Source organism: Colobus angolensis, unplaced genomic scaffold (assembly GCF_000951035.1).
Source record: "Colobus angolensis palliatus isolate OR3802 unplaced genomic scaffold, Cang.pa_1.0 Scaffold109, whole genome shotgun sequence".
Classification (NCBI taxonomy): Eukaryota; Metazoa; Chordata; class Mammalia; order Primates; family Cercopithecidae; genus Colobus; species Colobus angolensis.
This window is the reverse complement of record NW_012111919.1, coordinates 1360181-1376821: the sequence shown is the minus strand read 5'-3', so window position 1 is coordinate 1376821 and position 16641 is coordinate 1360181. Positions and strand designations below refer to the sequence as shown.

Genomic DNA, 16641 nt, shown 5'->3' with positions numbered 1-16641 from the left:
CTCCGCCCGCAGAGATCCCCTACGAGGAGCTGTGGGCGCACCAGGGGCCCGAGGGCCTCGCCCGGCCGCCCCCAGGACCCGACCTCATCTCCTTCGGGACCGCGGGACCGCCGCGTCGGGAGCCGGAGGCGCCGCCGCCTCCAGTCCCTCCCAAATCTGAGGCGGTGAGTGAGCGCGCTGGGGGCGGGTCCCGGGTCCAGCCAGGGCCCATGAGTAGGTGGCAGACGAGGTGGCAGGGTGGGGAAGGGGAGAAGGAAAGGGCAGAGCCATGCCAGGCAAGAGCATTTGTAGTAAGGGGCACTGGGGCGAACGGTGGCTTTGGGACACCCCAAAGTAGTAAGGGGAGCTGTGGGACAGAGATGCGTATAGATCCCCAGCCTCAGAGGATTTGAGAGAAGCCCCGAAACACTGTTACCCAGAAGGTTCCACAGAACAGGGGTCCTTTAAGTTGTTCCGTGAAAAGAAGTTTCCTTGGCGAAGTAAGCTTAGAGATGTGAGTGATTGCCAGCCCTTTTTCCCTCCTCCTCATGTCGGAGTCACAGAGCATTGGTATATTAAAAGCTCTGAGAAGTCCTGCACTAAGGAATCCTGTTTATCAGAACATTTTCTCCCTGCCCGTAACACCCGTCAGCATCCCATGGAGTCCTCTTTGGGGTACACGACCTGTAGGGAGGGGTGCAGGTGGCAGACGCTTCCTTCCCTCGGTCCCCTCGGTCTTCCTTTGTCCTCTGCTTTCTCTTTTTTTCCTTGAGGAGGGAGCACGTCTGCTTAACCTGCTTTGATCTACCTCTGTATTCTTTTTCTTAACATTCATGATGGGTTTCCGAGGAACACGAAGGAGGCTGTGCGTGCGTTGGGACAGGGTGTGGGTGCGTGAGATAGGCTGGGAAGGCTAGGAAGGGTTGGGTGGCTGGCTGACTGGATGAGCAGTTGGGGTGCAAGGCAGCCTACTGGCAAAGTGGGACAAGTGTCAGGCCCAGACAGCCCCTTTGCCCAGCTGCTTGGGAAGGGGAAGATAAGGAGCGCCAGCTGTTTGGAGTCACCGCCCTCTGCTTGTAGGTGAAGGAGGAGTGCCGCCTGCTCAACGCCCCTCCAGTGCCTCCCCGGGGTGGCAATGGCAGCGGCCGGCTCTCGGGCAGCCCCCTGGTTCCCCCTCGCTTCCCCAAGCTGCAGCCGGTACATTCCCCCAGCTCCAGCCTCTCCTACTACTCCTCTGGCCTCCAGGATGGGTGAGTCCCTGCCTCCCCTTGGTCCTCAGTTCTAAGGTAGATCGAGGCAGGGAAGGGTGAGGAGGGGGGACTATGGTGCTGAGGAAGAGAAACTCTTCAGGCCTGGGAAGTTCGAGGGTGCAGGTCCGTGTGCAGTGGCTGAGGGAGGGGCACCGGTGTCTGGGTGTCTTGGGACCTGGGGCCCAGTGGCCTGTTCTGCCCACTTCAGCTTCTTTCTCTCTTAAATGTTGAGGAACAGATGGGAACATTGCCCTGGTCCCCTCAAGGTGGGGACTTGCTGCAGGATAGAGGGACGAGAGCTCCTTGCTGTTTTGAAATATTTATTAGGTTCAGGCTGGGCACGGTGGCTCATGCCTGTAATCTCAGCACTTTGGGAGGCCGAGCTGGGTGAATCACTTGAGGTCAGGAGTTCAAGACCAGCCTGGCTAACATGGTGAAACTCCATGTCTTCTAAAATACAAAAATTAGCCAGGCGTCATGGCACGTGCCTATAATCCCAGCTACTCTGGAGGCTGAAGCAGGAGAATCGATTGAACCTGGGAGGCGGAGGTTGCAGTGTGCCGAGACTGCACCACTGCACTCCAGCCTGGGCGACAGAGCGAGACTCCATCTTAAAAGAAAAAAAAAAGAAGACATTTTTATTAAGTTCAGTTTCGTTTGGTTTTTCCCCTATGTTTTCTGACCTGGGCTGGGGGATGCTGGAAGGAAGAACAGGGCCATTCCGGGGGGTCTCAGACTGGGGCTGGGGTGCAGGCCCGTGTTGCTGAGGGCATGGTGGTGCTTGGCTGCACTGCATGTGTGACCCTGTCATGTTCCTTCTCGCTCAGCCTCACCTGTCCTGTGTGTGTGTGTCTGTCTCTGTCCACAGGGCGGGTTCCCGCAGTGGCAGTGGCTCCCCGTCACCGGACACGTACTCCCTCTATTGCTACCCATGCACCTGGGGAGACTGCAAGGTGGGCGAATCCTCTAGCCGCCCAGCCTCCGGACCCCTACCCTCAACCACACAGCCCAGCCAGGCCTCCCGGGCGCTCACAGAGCCTCTGAGCGTTCGAGCCGCCTCCCTTCTAGGGGCTGACACCCCTGTTAAGACCTACCACAGCTGCCCCCCTCTGTTCAAGCCCTCACACCCCCAGAAGCGCTTTGCTCCATTCGGAGCTCTCAACCCTTTTTCCGGGCCTGCCTACCCCTCAGGCCCTTCAGCGGCCTCCTCTTCTGGCCCCACAACCACCTCGGGTCCTGTGGCTACCTCTGGCCCTGCGTATTCCCCAGGCCCGGCCTCGCCAGGCCAGGCCTATTCAGCTGCTCCCCCCTCCTCCTGCGCCCCCTCCTCCTCCTCCTCTTCTGAATGGCAGGAACCAGCCCTGGAGCCCTTCGATCCCTTTGACCTGGGGCAGGGCAGTTCTCCAGAGCCTGAGCTGCTGCGTTCTCAGGAGCCCAGAGCAGTGGGGACACCTGGGCCTGGACCCCGCCTTTCCCCACTTGGCCCCCCCAAGGCCTTTGAGCCTGAAGGTTTGGTGCTGCGCCAGGTCCCCACCCCACTGTCACCAGCTGCTCTGCAGGGACCTGAGGCAGGAGGAGGACGACTTTTTCTAACCCAAGGGCGCCTGGAAGGGCCTCCTGCCAGTCCCCGGGATGGAGCCACAGGCTTTGGAGTCCGGGATGCCTCCTCCTGGCAGCCCCCTGCTGACCTGTCTGCGCTCTCCCTGGAGGAGGTCTCTCGCAGTCTGCGTTTTATCGGGCTCTCAGAGGATGTCGTGAGCTTCTTTGCCCGAGAACGCATCGATGGTAGCATCTTCGTGCAGCTCAGTGAGGACATCCTGGCCGATGACTTCCACCTCACCAAGCTGCAGGTCAAGAAGATCATGCAGTTCATCAAAGGCTGGAGGCCCAAGATCTGAACTGCCCAGCTGGAGCTGCACAGCTGGAATGCTGGCATGGGGGCCCTAGGGACAGCACTTGGGAGGAGCAGGTGCTGCCTGCAGGGAGGATCGATGTCGAGACAGACTGCTCGGCAGCCACTGGGTGGAACCAGGGGAGATGCAAGTGGAAATGTGATCCTCTGGGCTCAGACCGCTGCACGGGACAACTTGCCTTTGAGTGTGCGGAATACATGGGAAAGGGGCTGGGGGCACCACTGTGTACCTGGGCCCAGTAAGGCATTTGCTGTGATTCCCACAACGGGGTCAAAAGCTGGCCTTCAGGGCGACCTAACACCTCCTCATGCCCTGCTATAGACCTTCACAAATGACTTCCACTGCTCAAGCCTGTAGGCTCTGTTTAGAGACAAGATGGCCGGTAATTTAAGCACAAATTTCCCAAGTGCCCACTCTCCTTTGTGCTCTGTGGGCTTTTGGCCTAAAGCTGTCCCAGAGTGAGGGTGTAGATGTCTGTGTCTCTGGGATGCCTTTCTTTTCCCCCTCTGCTCCACTGCGGTTGGGGTGGGGGAGGGGCTGGCCCTGCACACAGGTGAGTCGTGTACAAGCCTAAGCCATGGCACCTCAGAAGCTCCACCAGTGGGTCCTGGTTCATGGGTGACGACTTTGGAAGAGCACAGCTCTGCTACTGACCCGACCCACTTACCTAGTTAGGAAGCCAGACACTGCCCAGATGGCTCTAGCACCCTGGCTTCCCCTCTGACTTAACTGCAACTAGTTATCCATCCATCAGGTGGGGTTCAGTCTCAGAATACTGTCTCCGTGGAAGAGCAGGTCGATTTAGGTCAGCTTCTCCTTGATTCTAGAAACAAGTGGTACTCAGCCACCCCCAATTCTGCCAATCTCTTGCTCCCATCATTTGGCTCTGACAATATGATTTTTGGTGTTTTTCCCTGGTTTCCTGTCACTGGCACAGGAGGGTACACTTGGGAGAGCGTGGTCCTGGAGCTCAGTCCTGCACTTGTTCACGTGCTTCAGAGCAGGTCTTTGTGCCCTTGAATCTCAAACATGGGGATCCGCTTGGTACCCAGAGCTCTGGTCATTGTGTCCAACCACACACCCCACCCTACCCCTGTGCCCTCCATCTCACCCAGAACCACAGGGTGCCCACTAGTGTCAGGGTCCAAGGTGCCAGCCTTCTCTTCTGCCTTACCTAGTCTACCTATTTATTTCCTCTACTTTTTATCTTAAGAGTAGCCAAGCCATGCTGGTGCCCATACTCCAAGCAGGCTGCCTCAGCTCAGAGACGTGGTGAGAGAGTAGAGCACAAAACCTGTGATGTGGGGACATTTGGTTTTCTTGCAGATCATTTAAAGAATCCTCAAGGACTAGTGAAATAAATGCTAGACTGCTGAAGACTAGTACAAGTGGCATTCTGGGTGCCAGCTGCTTTCTTCTTTTGAAAACAAGGCCATGGGGACCCATGGGCACAGTGTAAATGCCTTCAGGCAGGAGAGGACTGATGGAGGAATGATGTGTGCGTGTGGCCATTCCCATGTCTGTGGAGGAGGCTGGTGGCAGCCTTCATTCCCTTCTGCAAGGCCCTTGCCAGCCCCTCCCTACCCTACCAGAACCCCTCCAGCTCCCACTAGTTTCAACATAATTCACAACTACCTGGTGTTACTGAAGGGAAAGACCCAGGCTCAAAGCTGAATGCCACCAGCCAGGGCCCAAGCTTAGCTTCCTGCATTGGCAGAATGCCAGCCTCAGGCTCTCAGACCAAATTTGGAAGCCTGTGCAAGGCTTTGGTGCAAGGAATCAGCCCCCTACTCTGGTCATCTGAAAACCCCAAGTCAGAGGTGACTTGGTTTTAGGGTCTGGCTTCCTAGTGACCAAGCAGAGCCAGAGCTGATCTCTCTGCCTGCCAGTTCCAGCTACAGAGCTGGGACCAGGGACATATTTGAAGTAACAACTAGAGCAGAGGCAGGAGTAACTGGTAATATCTGACAGTTTAGAATGCAGAATGTGATGGGACTGGAATTACGATTCCACACACACACAGTGTGGATCCTTCTGCCAGACCCAGTCAGCCCCAGCGCTGTTTACCCAGACTGGGCACTGCTTCTGCCGGAACATGAGTGTAGGAACTTTCCACCCCAGGGGGCGGGGTGGGGAGGGGCTGAAGCTATGGGGGAGTGCAGGTGCTGTGGGGGTCAGCGCTCCTCATGCCGCTCCCATACTGCCCGATTGCCGCGCAGGCATTTCTGGGGCTGGCCAGGATCACTGAACATCAAGGGAAATGTCGGCGCCTGTGCTTAGCACCAGCGTTCCCACAGCCATCCCAAGAAGCACCTATGAAGGAGGCACACCCAGAAAAGAAATGGGTAAGATCACACAATGAGGAAGCCCAGGCTGGGGAAAGAGCTTTAATATCCTGATACACTGTGGTGAGCAGAAGCCCAGGCAAGGCATCTACACAGACAGGTGTGTGTGGTTGAGCCCACCAGGTCCCACTTTCTCTCATCCCAGTCCCTCCCTAAGGTGCTGCCTAGAATTCACACACATTCTTACTCTCAAAGCACAGGGCTTTCTTCCAGATTGCTTTTTGGAGGAGGTGTTTAAACCAGAAGGGCAAAGACACTGACACAGAGTTTGGTTTTTATTGTTATGTGTTTGGCTGGGTGCAGAATTGTCCTCACCACCCCTGGCCACCCTGGACTCTTGGGAGGAACAGGCAGAGAGGTGGCTCCAGATGGCTCTTGGCTGCCACTCTAGGCCTTGGGGCTTATACAATGAGCACAGTGGGCTCTAGCTTCCAACAGGAAGTGGAGACTAATTCACAGTCACACTTCACCAGGAGGGAGAGATGGTCTTGGCTGAAGGCACTTTAATCAGGGAGCAACCCCTGTGCCGGATTTTGTCTTCTTTCTCTCGTTACTCTGATAAATCTAGACCACTCTGTTGGAGAACCCGCACTGCCGGCAGCTGGAGTTAGTGCACTGACTGAGCAAGGCGTGAGGCCTGCTCACTGGTAGAACTTCTTGTTGGGGCTGTTAGCATGGTCAGCTAGCAGCTGGCATGGGGTGAACTGTTTTCCATAGGCAGCTTCATACTTCTTGAGCCGGTCCACTATCTTCTGGGCGCCATACAGATCCACAAAGCGGAAAGGCCCTGAATAGAGAAAGAGGACTTCGTTGAAGGAGATGCAACACGGGCTCCAGGATAAAGTGAGCTACTTTCCCAACCTGCGAGACCAACCTCCAAGACAAGGCGGGAAGCCAAGCCCAAAGACGGCTCCGATGTCTCCCTCTGCAGGTGTGGCCAAGATCCCCTCTTGCAGGCACATGACTGCCTCATTCACAAATCTTGTCACCAAGCGGAACTGGATGTCTTCGTCTGAGGAGCTGCCAAGAGAGAGATGTTTAGGTAGAAGAAGAGAAAAAGGAGAGGAAAGCCAGAGCCACAGATGCAGCATGGAAGTCGGGATGGGTGTATGGGGAGCTCTGTGGGCCGGTTGGTGCTGACCCTCAGAGAAGATGCTGCCTGGGTGGGCCAAACTTTCCCACGGAAAAAGTGGAGAGTAACTTGCCCTAATTAACATGAAACTGAGCACCTAGAAAAGGGCCTGGTGCCGAGATAATCAGTATCTCTTTGGCATCAGCAACAGTCAGCTGCTCACAAATGCCAATAAAGATCTGGGAGGGTGAAGGGGCCAAGGAGACTCTGTCCTTCCAGCAGCTCTCTGGGACCTTGCCAGAGAAGGCTGGAGCAGGGAGGGCTTCACCAGACGTGGCCTGGTTCTCACCTCGATGCCAGGCAGAGACCAAGGCAGCACGTGTGAGGGCCTTCCACTTGGAAAGCTACCATGCTAGCATCAGGAGTGGTCCTCCTGTTCAGGTATGGTGGTCACAAAGAAAATGGAAGAGGACACCATGGCACGTGTATACCTAAGTAACCTGCATATGTATCCCAGAACTTAAAGTATTAAAAAAAAAAAAAAAGAAAGAAAGAAAATGGAAGAGGGGCTGGGAAGCTTTGGGCTGTCAGAGAAAGTCTATTTTCAGGCATTAGCCACTCAAATGGACTTACACTTCAGAGTTAGGAGGCAGCTTCAGACTCGCTAAAATACTATCCATGTCAGAATTCAAATCCTTCCTCTTCACACCCTCCTGATAGATGTAAAAGCCCTTCCCAGACTTGCGACCTAAAAGAGGCAAGAAAAGGGAGTGTTACTATTCCTTCTCAGAACCCTGGCCTGGCCAGGCATGGTGGTTCATACCTGTAATCCCAGCACTTTGGGAGGCCGAGGTGGGTGGACCATTTGAGGTGAGGAGTTTGAGACCAGCCTGGCCAACATGGTGAAACCCCATCTCTACTAAAAATACAAAAATTAGCCAGGCGTGGTGGGCGCCTATAATCCAGGCTACTCGGAAGGCTGAGGCAGGAGAATCACTTGAACCTGGGAGGTGGAGCTTGCAGTGAGACGAGATCATGCCACTGCACTCCAGCCTGGGTCACAGAGTGAGACTGTCTCAAAAAACAAAAACAAAAACAAAAAAACAACCCTGGCCTGAGAATTCTTGTCTCTGTTGGTCTATTATAAAGCTCTGGCCTCTTCTGAATTCCTGAATTTGTATGTCTAGCTAACCCTAGCAAATTAGTCTTTGTCAGAAGAGTGGGCAAAGAAAGATCATCTTGTGACCTGGATCCTGGGCATCTGTGTACCTGGATGAGAAACGCCACCTGGGTGAGTTTAACATCCCGATATGCAACACCAGGCCCTAGGACACCCAGGCTGGAATGCTGATTTTGCTATTTTGCCAAGAAAGTCCCCTCTCTGTGGGCCTCAACTGTATACTGTGTATTGTGAGCTTATACTTTCTCCCCACAGGTGGCCAGACAACATGGTAAAGCCCGGATGCAGAGCTTGCTTCTGCACTATCGCAGATTTCGTCTCGGGGGATAAAATGTTTGTCCATCTGGCGTAACTTGGACCAGGTGATGCTAGAGCCCCAGAAGGGTAGAACTCTGCCTTTTGTCCATAGTCTATAGTCCTGGCCCTTAGAAGGTTCACAGGGCTTTTTTCTTCTCTCTTTTTTTTTTTTTTTTTTTATATATAAAGGAAGGGGCCTCGCCATGTTGCCCAGGCTGGCCTCAAACTCCTGGGCTCAAGCGATCCTCCCACCTCAGCCTCCTAAGCAGCTAAGACCATAAGTGGTTGCTACTGCACCTGACTCATGAAATCATTTTTGAAATCTCCAATGACAAGGGCTCTGTGTTTAGAAAACTTTCTTCCAGGAGGGCTTCTGTAACTCTTTGGTCTCAGGAACTGCTCAGAACTTTGTAACTAGTGGTGCTAGTTATGTTTCCTTGAGGCTACTCACCTAGGAAGCCCTTGGACACCATCTGTGTCAACAGTTCTGGGTTTCCGCCTCCAAACCGCTCCCCAAAGACTTTGCCCAGATCTTCCGCCACATGTTTTGCTACATCCACGCCAACTTCATCCACCAGTGTGGCGGCACCCACAGGAAAGCCAAAACTTGTGGTCAGGGAATCCAGCTTCTTCGGGTCAACTCCTTCCTGAACAGGAAGCGAAGCAGGGACCTCTGGGGAAGGGCAGCCCAAATCCCCCCAAAGGGCTCCCTGTACTGGCTCCAAACACTGCCTTGTGTAAAACCCACTTCTGAGTGTCACCTGACCAGGCCCAGGACTGGTGCTATTTCATTCAGGGAAGCACAAAGAAGTTTGGGGCCACAAGTGGAAAGTCTGAGCCTTCTCTAATCTACAGCACTTTAAGGACGTTTAGAGATGACTAAATTCTTCATTTTCTTGTTTGCATTTCTGAATCTCAATAATAAGGAGATTCCACGACAGATGGCTGAGTGTGTCATGGCCAACAGAAGAAACATCATTAAAGAGCAGCACTCAGAGCCCTGTGATTTTAATCCCCGAGTCTGGTTAGGTGCCCAGAGAGGAGGATCCCTCTCCTTTCCTGCCAGAATGACCTCGACGGCTACTAGAGGGTTCTGTGTGCTGCAGAAACAGATGCAGCACCAGTTGAACCACGCAGGCCCTGTTCTGGATGGTCCTTTCCTCAGAGAGGTGCAGAAACAGCATAGAAGACATGCTGTGGGGGGCCTTTAGCTTGCTGGAACAGTGAGGAGGCTGTGGGGCAGAGGGAAAGCTCTGCCCCTTTCAATGCAGTATGAGCCCAACTTCCGACTGCTGTGCAGAGAGGGGGCACCAGGGACCTTCCTAGACAAGAGCAGGAGTTGGTATATTAGAAGGAAGCTTGGTCCTTGTCTTGACATTATGAGTTTTGGAGTGACTGAAGGAGTGGACGATGCCTCAAACACTCTGGAGAGCAATACCAACCTGGAGGATTCGGATGACTTCAGACATCATGGGCGCAAGACACCTAGTAGTATAGAAGCCAGGTCCATCCTGCCAAGGGAGAGAACATGAGCTCACTGGCCCTGCTGCTGGAACTGAAACACTCTACCTTTCCCAGGGTCACTTCAAAGTCATTTGAAAGTCACTGTAAAACTTAAGGTGACTTAAAATCTCAATCAGAATCCTTAAAAATGAAATTGCAGGGGAAGCCATACTAGGGGTAGCCTGGCTTGAATCAAACAGTACAGCAGATAGTTTCATGGTCACCTTCAAGGTCTGGGATGGCTGGGAGAACCCTGCCACACCCTAGAGACTCCCCACTCCCACCTTGACTCAGTGGGACAGTCAATGCCACCGTCCGTCCTGGAGACAACCCGGGGAAAATCATATCAAAATCTGGTCATTTGCCCCAGAATATTTATAAACAAGCCTGGAGGTAAAAGGAATCTTATTAGAACTTTTCAAACTCTACAGCTCTGTTACACAGCCCCTTACCTTAACCACAATGATGACCTTCCCCTGCTTGAGACCGACTGCTATAGCTGAAGCACTGGTGTCTCTGGAAGTTTTCTCAGTCGTGATAATCTCCAGCAGCTGCATCTTGTCCACGGGAGAGAAGTAGTGCATGCCGATCACCTGGCAAGGGGAACCAAAAGCCAACAGATTGGAGAATGCGGTTGAGGAATCTAGAGCATTCCTTCTCTGTTAGGAAAACGCTAGAAAGAAAGGTGGCTGTGATACAGGAATACTGCTTGACATAGCTGAGTGGTTTGGTTCCATGGATCTTTGATAAAAGTTTAGTATGCTTAGGGAGAGCATATTGGAATCCTCCTCTTCTATTTGCTTCTAAGGTTTTTCACTACAGACATCAGATCCTCCCACAATCAGTGCCAAAACCACAGCTCGAGGCCAAACTAGATTTATTGGGGAACAACGGATGAAGGTTCCACTTATATTAATGATACTGATGGGTTAGATAAGAGAATCCATTTTTTGGGGAGGGGGCGGGGCAGGCAGAAGAATTGTGTTGGGCTGTCAGAGATACATTTGCATTTTACACAGATGGGTCTCACCACCAGGATACTAGATTTAACTAACACTCCTCAACAATCAGATGCATTTAAGACTCATTAAACCAGCAGTTCTCCACGTGTAGCACCCGGGCCCAACAAGCACTGTCGTCACCTGGGAGCGTTAGGCGTGCATGTTCTCAGAAACTCCATGGGTGGGGCCCAGATTTGTTTTAATAATCCCTCCTGGTGATTCTGATGCGTGCTAAAGTTTCAGAGAACCCCCTCATTGAGCTAACAGTTACACCGTCTTCACAACAGAACTGTGGTGAAAGAAGTCTAATTCATTTATTTATAGTTTTGCTTTCTCCCTCTCACTTGAGCTATAAGGTACAAGTCATATCTATAATTTTTGGCTGCTCATTATCTACCTGCTGTTCAATACATTTACCACTTATTCGTTACATTTAATCCATTACAACCCTGTGAACTGGTCAGCCTAATTATCTAGATGAGGAAAAAAGGTATCAAGAGGTTGGCAGTTCAGAGTCAGTCAGCATATGACAGGGTGGGATTCCATTACAGGTCTGTCTGTCTCCAATGCCATTACGTAACACACAGATCAATTAAATGTTATGTAAACTTATCAATCCGAAAGTTGTTTCTAACCCCTACAGTGTTCTTTTAGTTACGTCTGAAATACTTAGGACCTGATTCAGACTCAGTACTCCTGAGCAAAAGAATTAGCCTTTATTGACATAGAATTTCTATATAATAAAATGCACAGATCTTGAAAGTGTTCACATCGATGAGTTCTGACAACTGTATATACATCCATATAATCACTACCCCACGCAAAATACATTTACCAATGCATCCTGGATGGCTGGGGATTTCCCAACTGTGGCACTGAGGGTCCTGTGTCCCTTGGTCCCAGGCAAACCAAGATGGTTGGTCACCCTATTTTGCCTTTTTGGCCTTACTTTTAAATGAATGACATAAGGCAAGCAGGTGAGAAAAGCTATCCTAGATACTTGGAGGCCAGAGCTGCGAAGTGTGATGCTTGTTCTGCTCCGATGGTGGGGAGAGGTTAGCATCAAGTGAACAGCAACGGCATCGCCTGTACTGATTTTAGATGCCACACAGATGTTCTGAGTGATATGACACGATCAGACTGTCCATCTGTAGACTATCCGCTGCCACTTCTCCCTGTGACCTTTATCCTGCCATCACTGAGCCTGCCTCTGTCAGGTCCCCGCATCACTGCTAATCTCCTGTGTGCCAGGAAACTAGATTACCCTGCATTAGCAAGCTAGGAGAGTAGGAATAAATAGGCTTTTGTGTTTTCAGTACATAGAATTTATATTAACACTTTCAGCTGCTTAAAGTTCTTTTATAATTCCTGCCTACCTTCGGCTGGCTCTGGTTAGCGGAGCTAACTGGTATCCCCTAGAGAAGTGAGTTGTTTTACTTCTCTTTGAATGATTTCACTTCCCCTTAATTACTCTGGTTGAGAGCAAAAATAAACTTCTGGGCATCATTCCAAATACTCACAGAAAGTGCTTCTATATAACCCAGCCCTTTCATGTCCTGAGTAAGCAAACCCACAGGCAGACACGTCCCACCATTCCTGCCATTCCCTGGAGTTGGAACCAAACCTGTTCTAAATAGTCACTGACTCTGCTCTGTAGCCAAACTGATATTTTGAAGCATCCTTTCTTAAGGCCTATCCCTCAATGCCTAATTGTAGGATACAGGTAGGCTTTATATCCTGAACCTGAAAAATAATGCCCATTTGGGATCCTTGAAAAGGATATTTTTTGTTGTACTTTACTTATTCCTGCATCTCACACTAGTCATGGTATTAGCATTTATGTGTCCGGTGTTTAGGAACCACCCGCATCCACTTCGTAATCCAGACCTGCCTCTTTGTACTCAAGCTCTAAGCCTTTATCAGTGAATCTGAAGCAATAAAACATCTCAGGGTTTTTCTCTGTTCCGAGTTTACCTTCTCAGGTCTTTTGCTGACAGCAGCAATTTCACTGATTGGGAGAGCAGATGTGTTACTGGCAAAGATACAGTGATCTGGAATCACCTGCAGGGGAAAAGCATTTAACAATGTGTCAGGTAGGCCTGGGAGATGATTAGAGGCCATGGCAAAGCTAATGAGTGACACCTGGGCTCAGCCCACTCTCTCACCGCCCCCCCAACTGCTCAGACAGTAGATGTCACTCACCTAGACATTGACGGATCACCTAGGGGCTTTTGTGTTGGGGAAGATGTTGACCTTGTTCCTTTTCCCATTCTGCCTTCCTCTAGTTGTGACCCATCATGAGGTCACCTTATCCTGACCTGGAGACTACATCTCAGCAGTTGGGTCAATAAAACAACTTAGAACAATACTGGAAAGACGGCCTTGAATTCATTCAACACCCAGCATGGGTGTCAACTCCTCTTTTGTTTGGATCTGCCCTGGAGTCTGGAAGCTTATGAAACACTCCCCCACTTCACTTTTATAAGAACAAACCAAAATGTGCATGCTTGTGTCATTTGATACAGTGTGTTACTAAAAAACGGCATACCACTGTAAGTACAGCTACAGGACACAAATACTATTAACTGTGAGCTTCATCAACCTGGAGAATAGTCTCTAATGCAGACTGTCTCAGCATTCTAGCCACAATCCCAACTTATTCATGTTTTTATTTATTTATTTATTTATTTATTTATTTTTTAAGACAGTCTCACTCTGTTGCCCAGGCTGGAGTGTAGTGGTGCAGTCTAGGCTCACTGCAACTTCCGCCTCCCAGTTATTCATGTTTTTATTCAGATGGCTGGATGAAAAACGTGAAAGGGACACCTGTCAAACGTGTGCAAACCTGGAACAGGCAGAATCCTAACAGAGATGAGAATCAAGGAGGAAGACACATTCAACACACTGAAAAGCTGAGTACAAAATAAGATTATAATGCAATAAAAGTACTGCATTAAGATTAAAAAAAAAAAAGGAAAGAACTGTATGGGTACTTGAAGGACAAGACCTGGCTTGGCAGTATTTGTGGTAAAGATCCCATGATTTTAGTTAATCAAGAGTGGAGGGTGGGCACGGTGGCTAAACAATTACAATTCCAATACTTCAGGAGGCCAAGGATGGAGGATTGCTTGAGGCCAGGAGTTCAAGACCAACCTCGGCATCATAGTGAGACCTTATATCTACAACAAATAACATTTTTTTTTTTTTTTGAGACAGAGTCTTGCTTTTTCGCCCAGGCTGGAGTGCAGTGGCGTGATCTCAGCTCACTGCAAGCTTTGCCGCCCAGGTTCAAGCAATTCTCCTGCCTCAGTCTCCCAAGCAGCTAGAATTACAGGTGCCTGCCACTGCACCTGACTAACTTTTTTTGTAGTTTTTAGTAGAGACAGGGTTTCATCATCTTAGCCAGGCTCGTCTTGAACTCCTGATCTCGTGATCCACCCGCCTCGGCCTCCCAAAGTGCTGGGATTACAGGTGTGAGCCAGAGCGCCCGGCCTTACAAAAAATAACTTTAAAAAATTAGCCATGCATGGTGGCACATACCCATAGTCCTAGTTACTCAGGAGGCTAAAGAGAGAGGCTCACTTGAGCCCAGGTGCTTAAGGTTACAGTGAGATGTGATCATGCCACTGCACTGCAGCCTGGGTGACAGATTGAGACCCTGTCTCTAAAAAAAAAAAAAAAGTGGAATGAATTGACAGTACAGCATGACTGTCAGAAAGCTTACATAGTGTCAGATTACTTTCTTAGTAATATAGTGTCTAATGCTGGTGGTGAAATCCTTTCTGAACAAGCTAATGTCTCCAAAGCTGGCTGGCAAACATTCTTCCCTTCCTTGGACATGTATGTCTTCTCTCCCAGCTAGAAGTAGAGTCTGTTTCCCTTCTCCTTGAATCTGGGCTGGTCTTGTGACTTGTTTTTATCAACAGAATGCAGCAGAAGTTACCCTGCCAGTTCCAGGCCTACCTAGCCCTGTGAGGCCCGGTAGCCTCTTTTTAAAATTTTTAAATTATTTATCTTCTTTTCTTCCTGACAATAAACTTAGGAAGCTCAGTAGCTTCTGCTTTTGCACTTTTGGAAGCCTGCAGCCACACTACAAAGAAGTTCTGGTGAGATGACTAAGTGAGGACAGGCCATGAGAGACGTGGGGGAAGCAGTGAGGTGCCCCAGTCGAGCTTCCTGCGGAATGCAGCCCAGGAGTGACCCCAGCCTTGAAATCAGTGGACATATGCACCACTGTCTCTGCAGAGCCCTGCCCAGATTGCAGAATTGTGAAAAGATAGTTGTAAACACAGCAGTAGAACACCGAGACATGAGGAAGATACTAGAGAGGACAACCGAAACGGGGGGTGGTCTAGAGATAATGCCTGTGGAAGAATGTCCAAGGAATGGGTTTTGTTAGCTCTATGGGCAATAAAAGAAGATACTATTTGTTTATTTATTTTGAGACAGAGTCTTGCTTTGTGGTACTCTTATCTTTTGTAATGAGTTCACTGCTCATTATATCCAGCATGTTGCCAAGTCAGAATCATTTCATGTCCACCTTTTGGTAACCCACATTCTGTTTATCCAACTGTAGACTAGCTTAGGCCTTGGACCTCATGCCTGAATTACTGCTATTACTCCTCGGAGCTCACTCTTCCTACTCCCCACTTCAAGTACTTGTTTTGTTCATGTCAGCCCATCTCAAGAAGTGGCTATGGAGAACATTTGGGAGCTGGGCCAAGGCAGCATTTCCACAGAACAAGCATCTGGAGGAACTGTCCTCTCCTATTTCCTTTGTAGCCTTAGACCTGAAGAGGTTTGGTTATGGGTTTCGGCTAACCAAAAAATCTTAAAGCATCTGGCTATACTTTGTGAGGTTATCTGTATGTTTGGGTGACAGAGTTCCTACATGAATAAGGTGAACGAACCCTAATTTTCTTCCTTTAGGATTTAGATTTGACCTTTATAACATATGCAGTGTGCATGAGCACACATAAAAACTTAACGTTTGATAATGAAAAGTCCTTTCTTTTTTGGAGATGGAGTCTCGCTCTGTCACCCAGGCTGCAGTGCAGTGGCGTGATCTCGGCTCACTGCAACCTCCGCCTCCCAGGTTCCAGCGATTCTCCTGCTTCAGCCTCCCGAGTAGCTGGGACTACAGGCGCATGCCACCATGCCCGGCTAATTTTGTATTTTGTAGTAAAGATGGGGTTTCACCATATTGGCCAGTCTGGTCTCAAACTCCTGACCTCGTGATCCGCCCGCCTCAGCCTCCCAAACTGCTGGGATTACAGGTGTGAGCCACCATGCCCAGCCTTTGAATAGTCCTTTTTTAAAAGCAATCACGGGTTTCCTATAGCTCCTTTAAAAAAAAAAATCTCTGTTTTCTGTTCACTACACTAGGATTCAAGTACAACAGCCCCTTGCTTACCGCTTCTACTTCCTTTAGCACTCTGTGCTTAAGACTAAGGTCCTCAAACACAGCTTCAATCACCATGTCGGCCTTTTCAAAACCTTGGTAATCAAGCTGCCCAGTCAAGTTGCTGAAGATGGAATCCCTTTCAAATGATGTTAGAGCTTTCTTCTTCACTTTGTCATTCAATCTAGAAAAAACACATTCCTCGTTAGATGGGAAGAAAAGGAAACTAATGTTTACTTGAGTGTCCATGGGCCAGAGCACACATGTGTCTTTCACCAACTCTGTGAGGTAGTTGTTCTGTTACTCCCATTTTGAGGGAGACTTTCGAGTTGTTTAAAGAGTCTCAGAGGGACCTATGGTCAAATAGCTTGATAAGGGAGGGTGCTAGAATTCAGACCTGTTAACTCCCAAGTACACATTCTTTCTACCATAGAATGCCTCCAAATGCCCAACTTACATAAACTAAATCACTCTTAAACCAGTTAAATTTGCCAAGAGGAGTAAATAACGTGACTACTAGAATGGCAAAACAAAAGAGCAGTTCTGGTAATTCTCTACCTATGACAGAGGAAGCAGCCAAAGTGTGTCTGAGACCACATGGTTTTATATTTGCTTATCGCAAACATATAATTTTATGTTATTCTGTAGTTGTAATCTTTTTTTTTTTTTTGAGACGGAGTCTCGCTCTGTTGCCCAGGCT

The 16641-nt window shown here is 49.8% G+C and overlaps 2 protein-coding genes across 3 annotated transcripts in view; one reads left to right on the top strand and one right to left on the bottom strand.

Annotated features, from left to right (window-relative positions):
- Positions 1 to 4536, top strand: part of GAREML (GRB2 associated, regulator of MAPK1-like) — a 17154-nt gene extending 12618 nt beyond the window's left edge. Inside the window, exons 6-8 of the mRNA XM_011951414.1 lie at positions 2 to 164; positions 1060 to 1229; positions 2098 to 4536. Of these exons, the coding sequence (XP_011806804.1) occupies positions 2 to 164; positions 1060 to 1229; positions 2098 to 3127 (1363 nt within the window). The 3' untranslated portion in view covers positions 3128 to 4536. The remainder of the gene's footprint in view (position 1; positions 165 to 1059; positions 1230 to 2097) is intronic.
- Positions 4537 to 5743: 1207 nt separating this feature from the next.
- The window catches only part of HADHA (hydroxyacyl-CoA dehydrogenase/3-ketoacyl-CoA thiolase/enoyl-CoA hydratase (trifunctional protein), alpha subunit), a 59237-nt gene continuing 48339 nt past the window's right edge, over positions 5744 to 16641 (bottom strand). For both annotated transcript variants that reach the window (XM_011950288.1, XM_011950295.1), the window contains 8 exons: positions 15954 to 16125; positions 12515 to 12601; positions 9992 to 10132; positions 9479 to 9547; positions 8488 to 8683; positions 7193 to 7307; positions 6362 to 6507; positions 5744 to 6274 (listed from right to left, as the gene is read on the bottom strand). In XM_011950288.1, coding sequence (XP_011805678.1) covers positions 6129 to 6274; positions 6362 to 6507; positions 7193 to 7307; positions 8488 to 8683; positions 9479 to 9547; positions 9992 to 10132; positions 12515 to 12601; positions 15954 to 16125 — 1072 coding nt within the window. In that variant the 3' untranslated portion in view covers positions 5744 to 6128. The remainder of the gene's footprint in view (positions 6275 to 6361; positions 6508 to 7192; positions 7308 to 8487; positions 8684 to 9478; positions 9548 to 9991; positions 10133 to 12514; positions 12602 to 15953; positions 16126 to 16641) is intronic.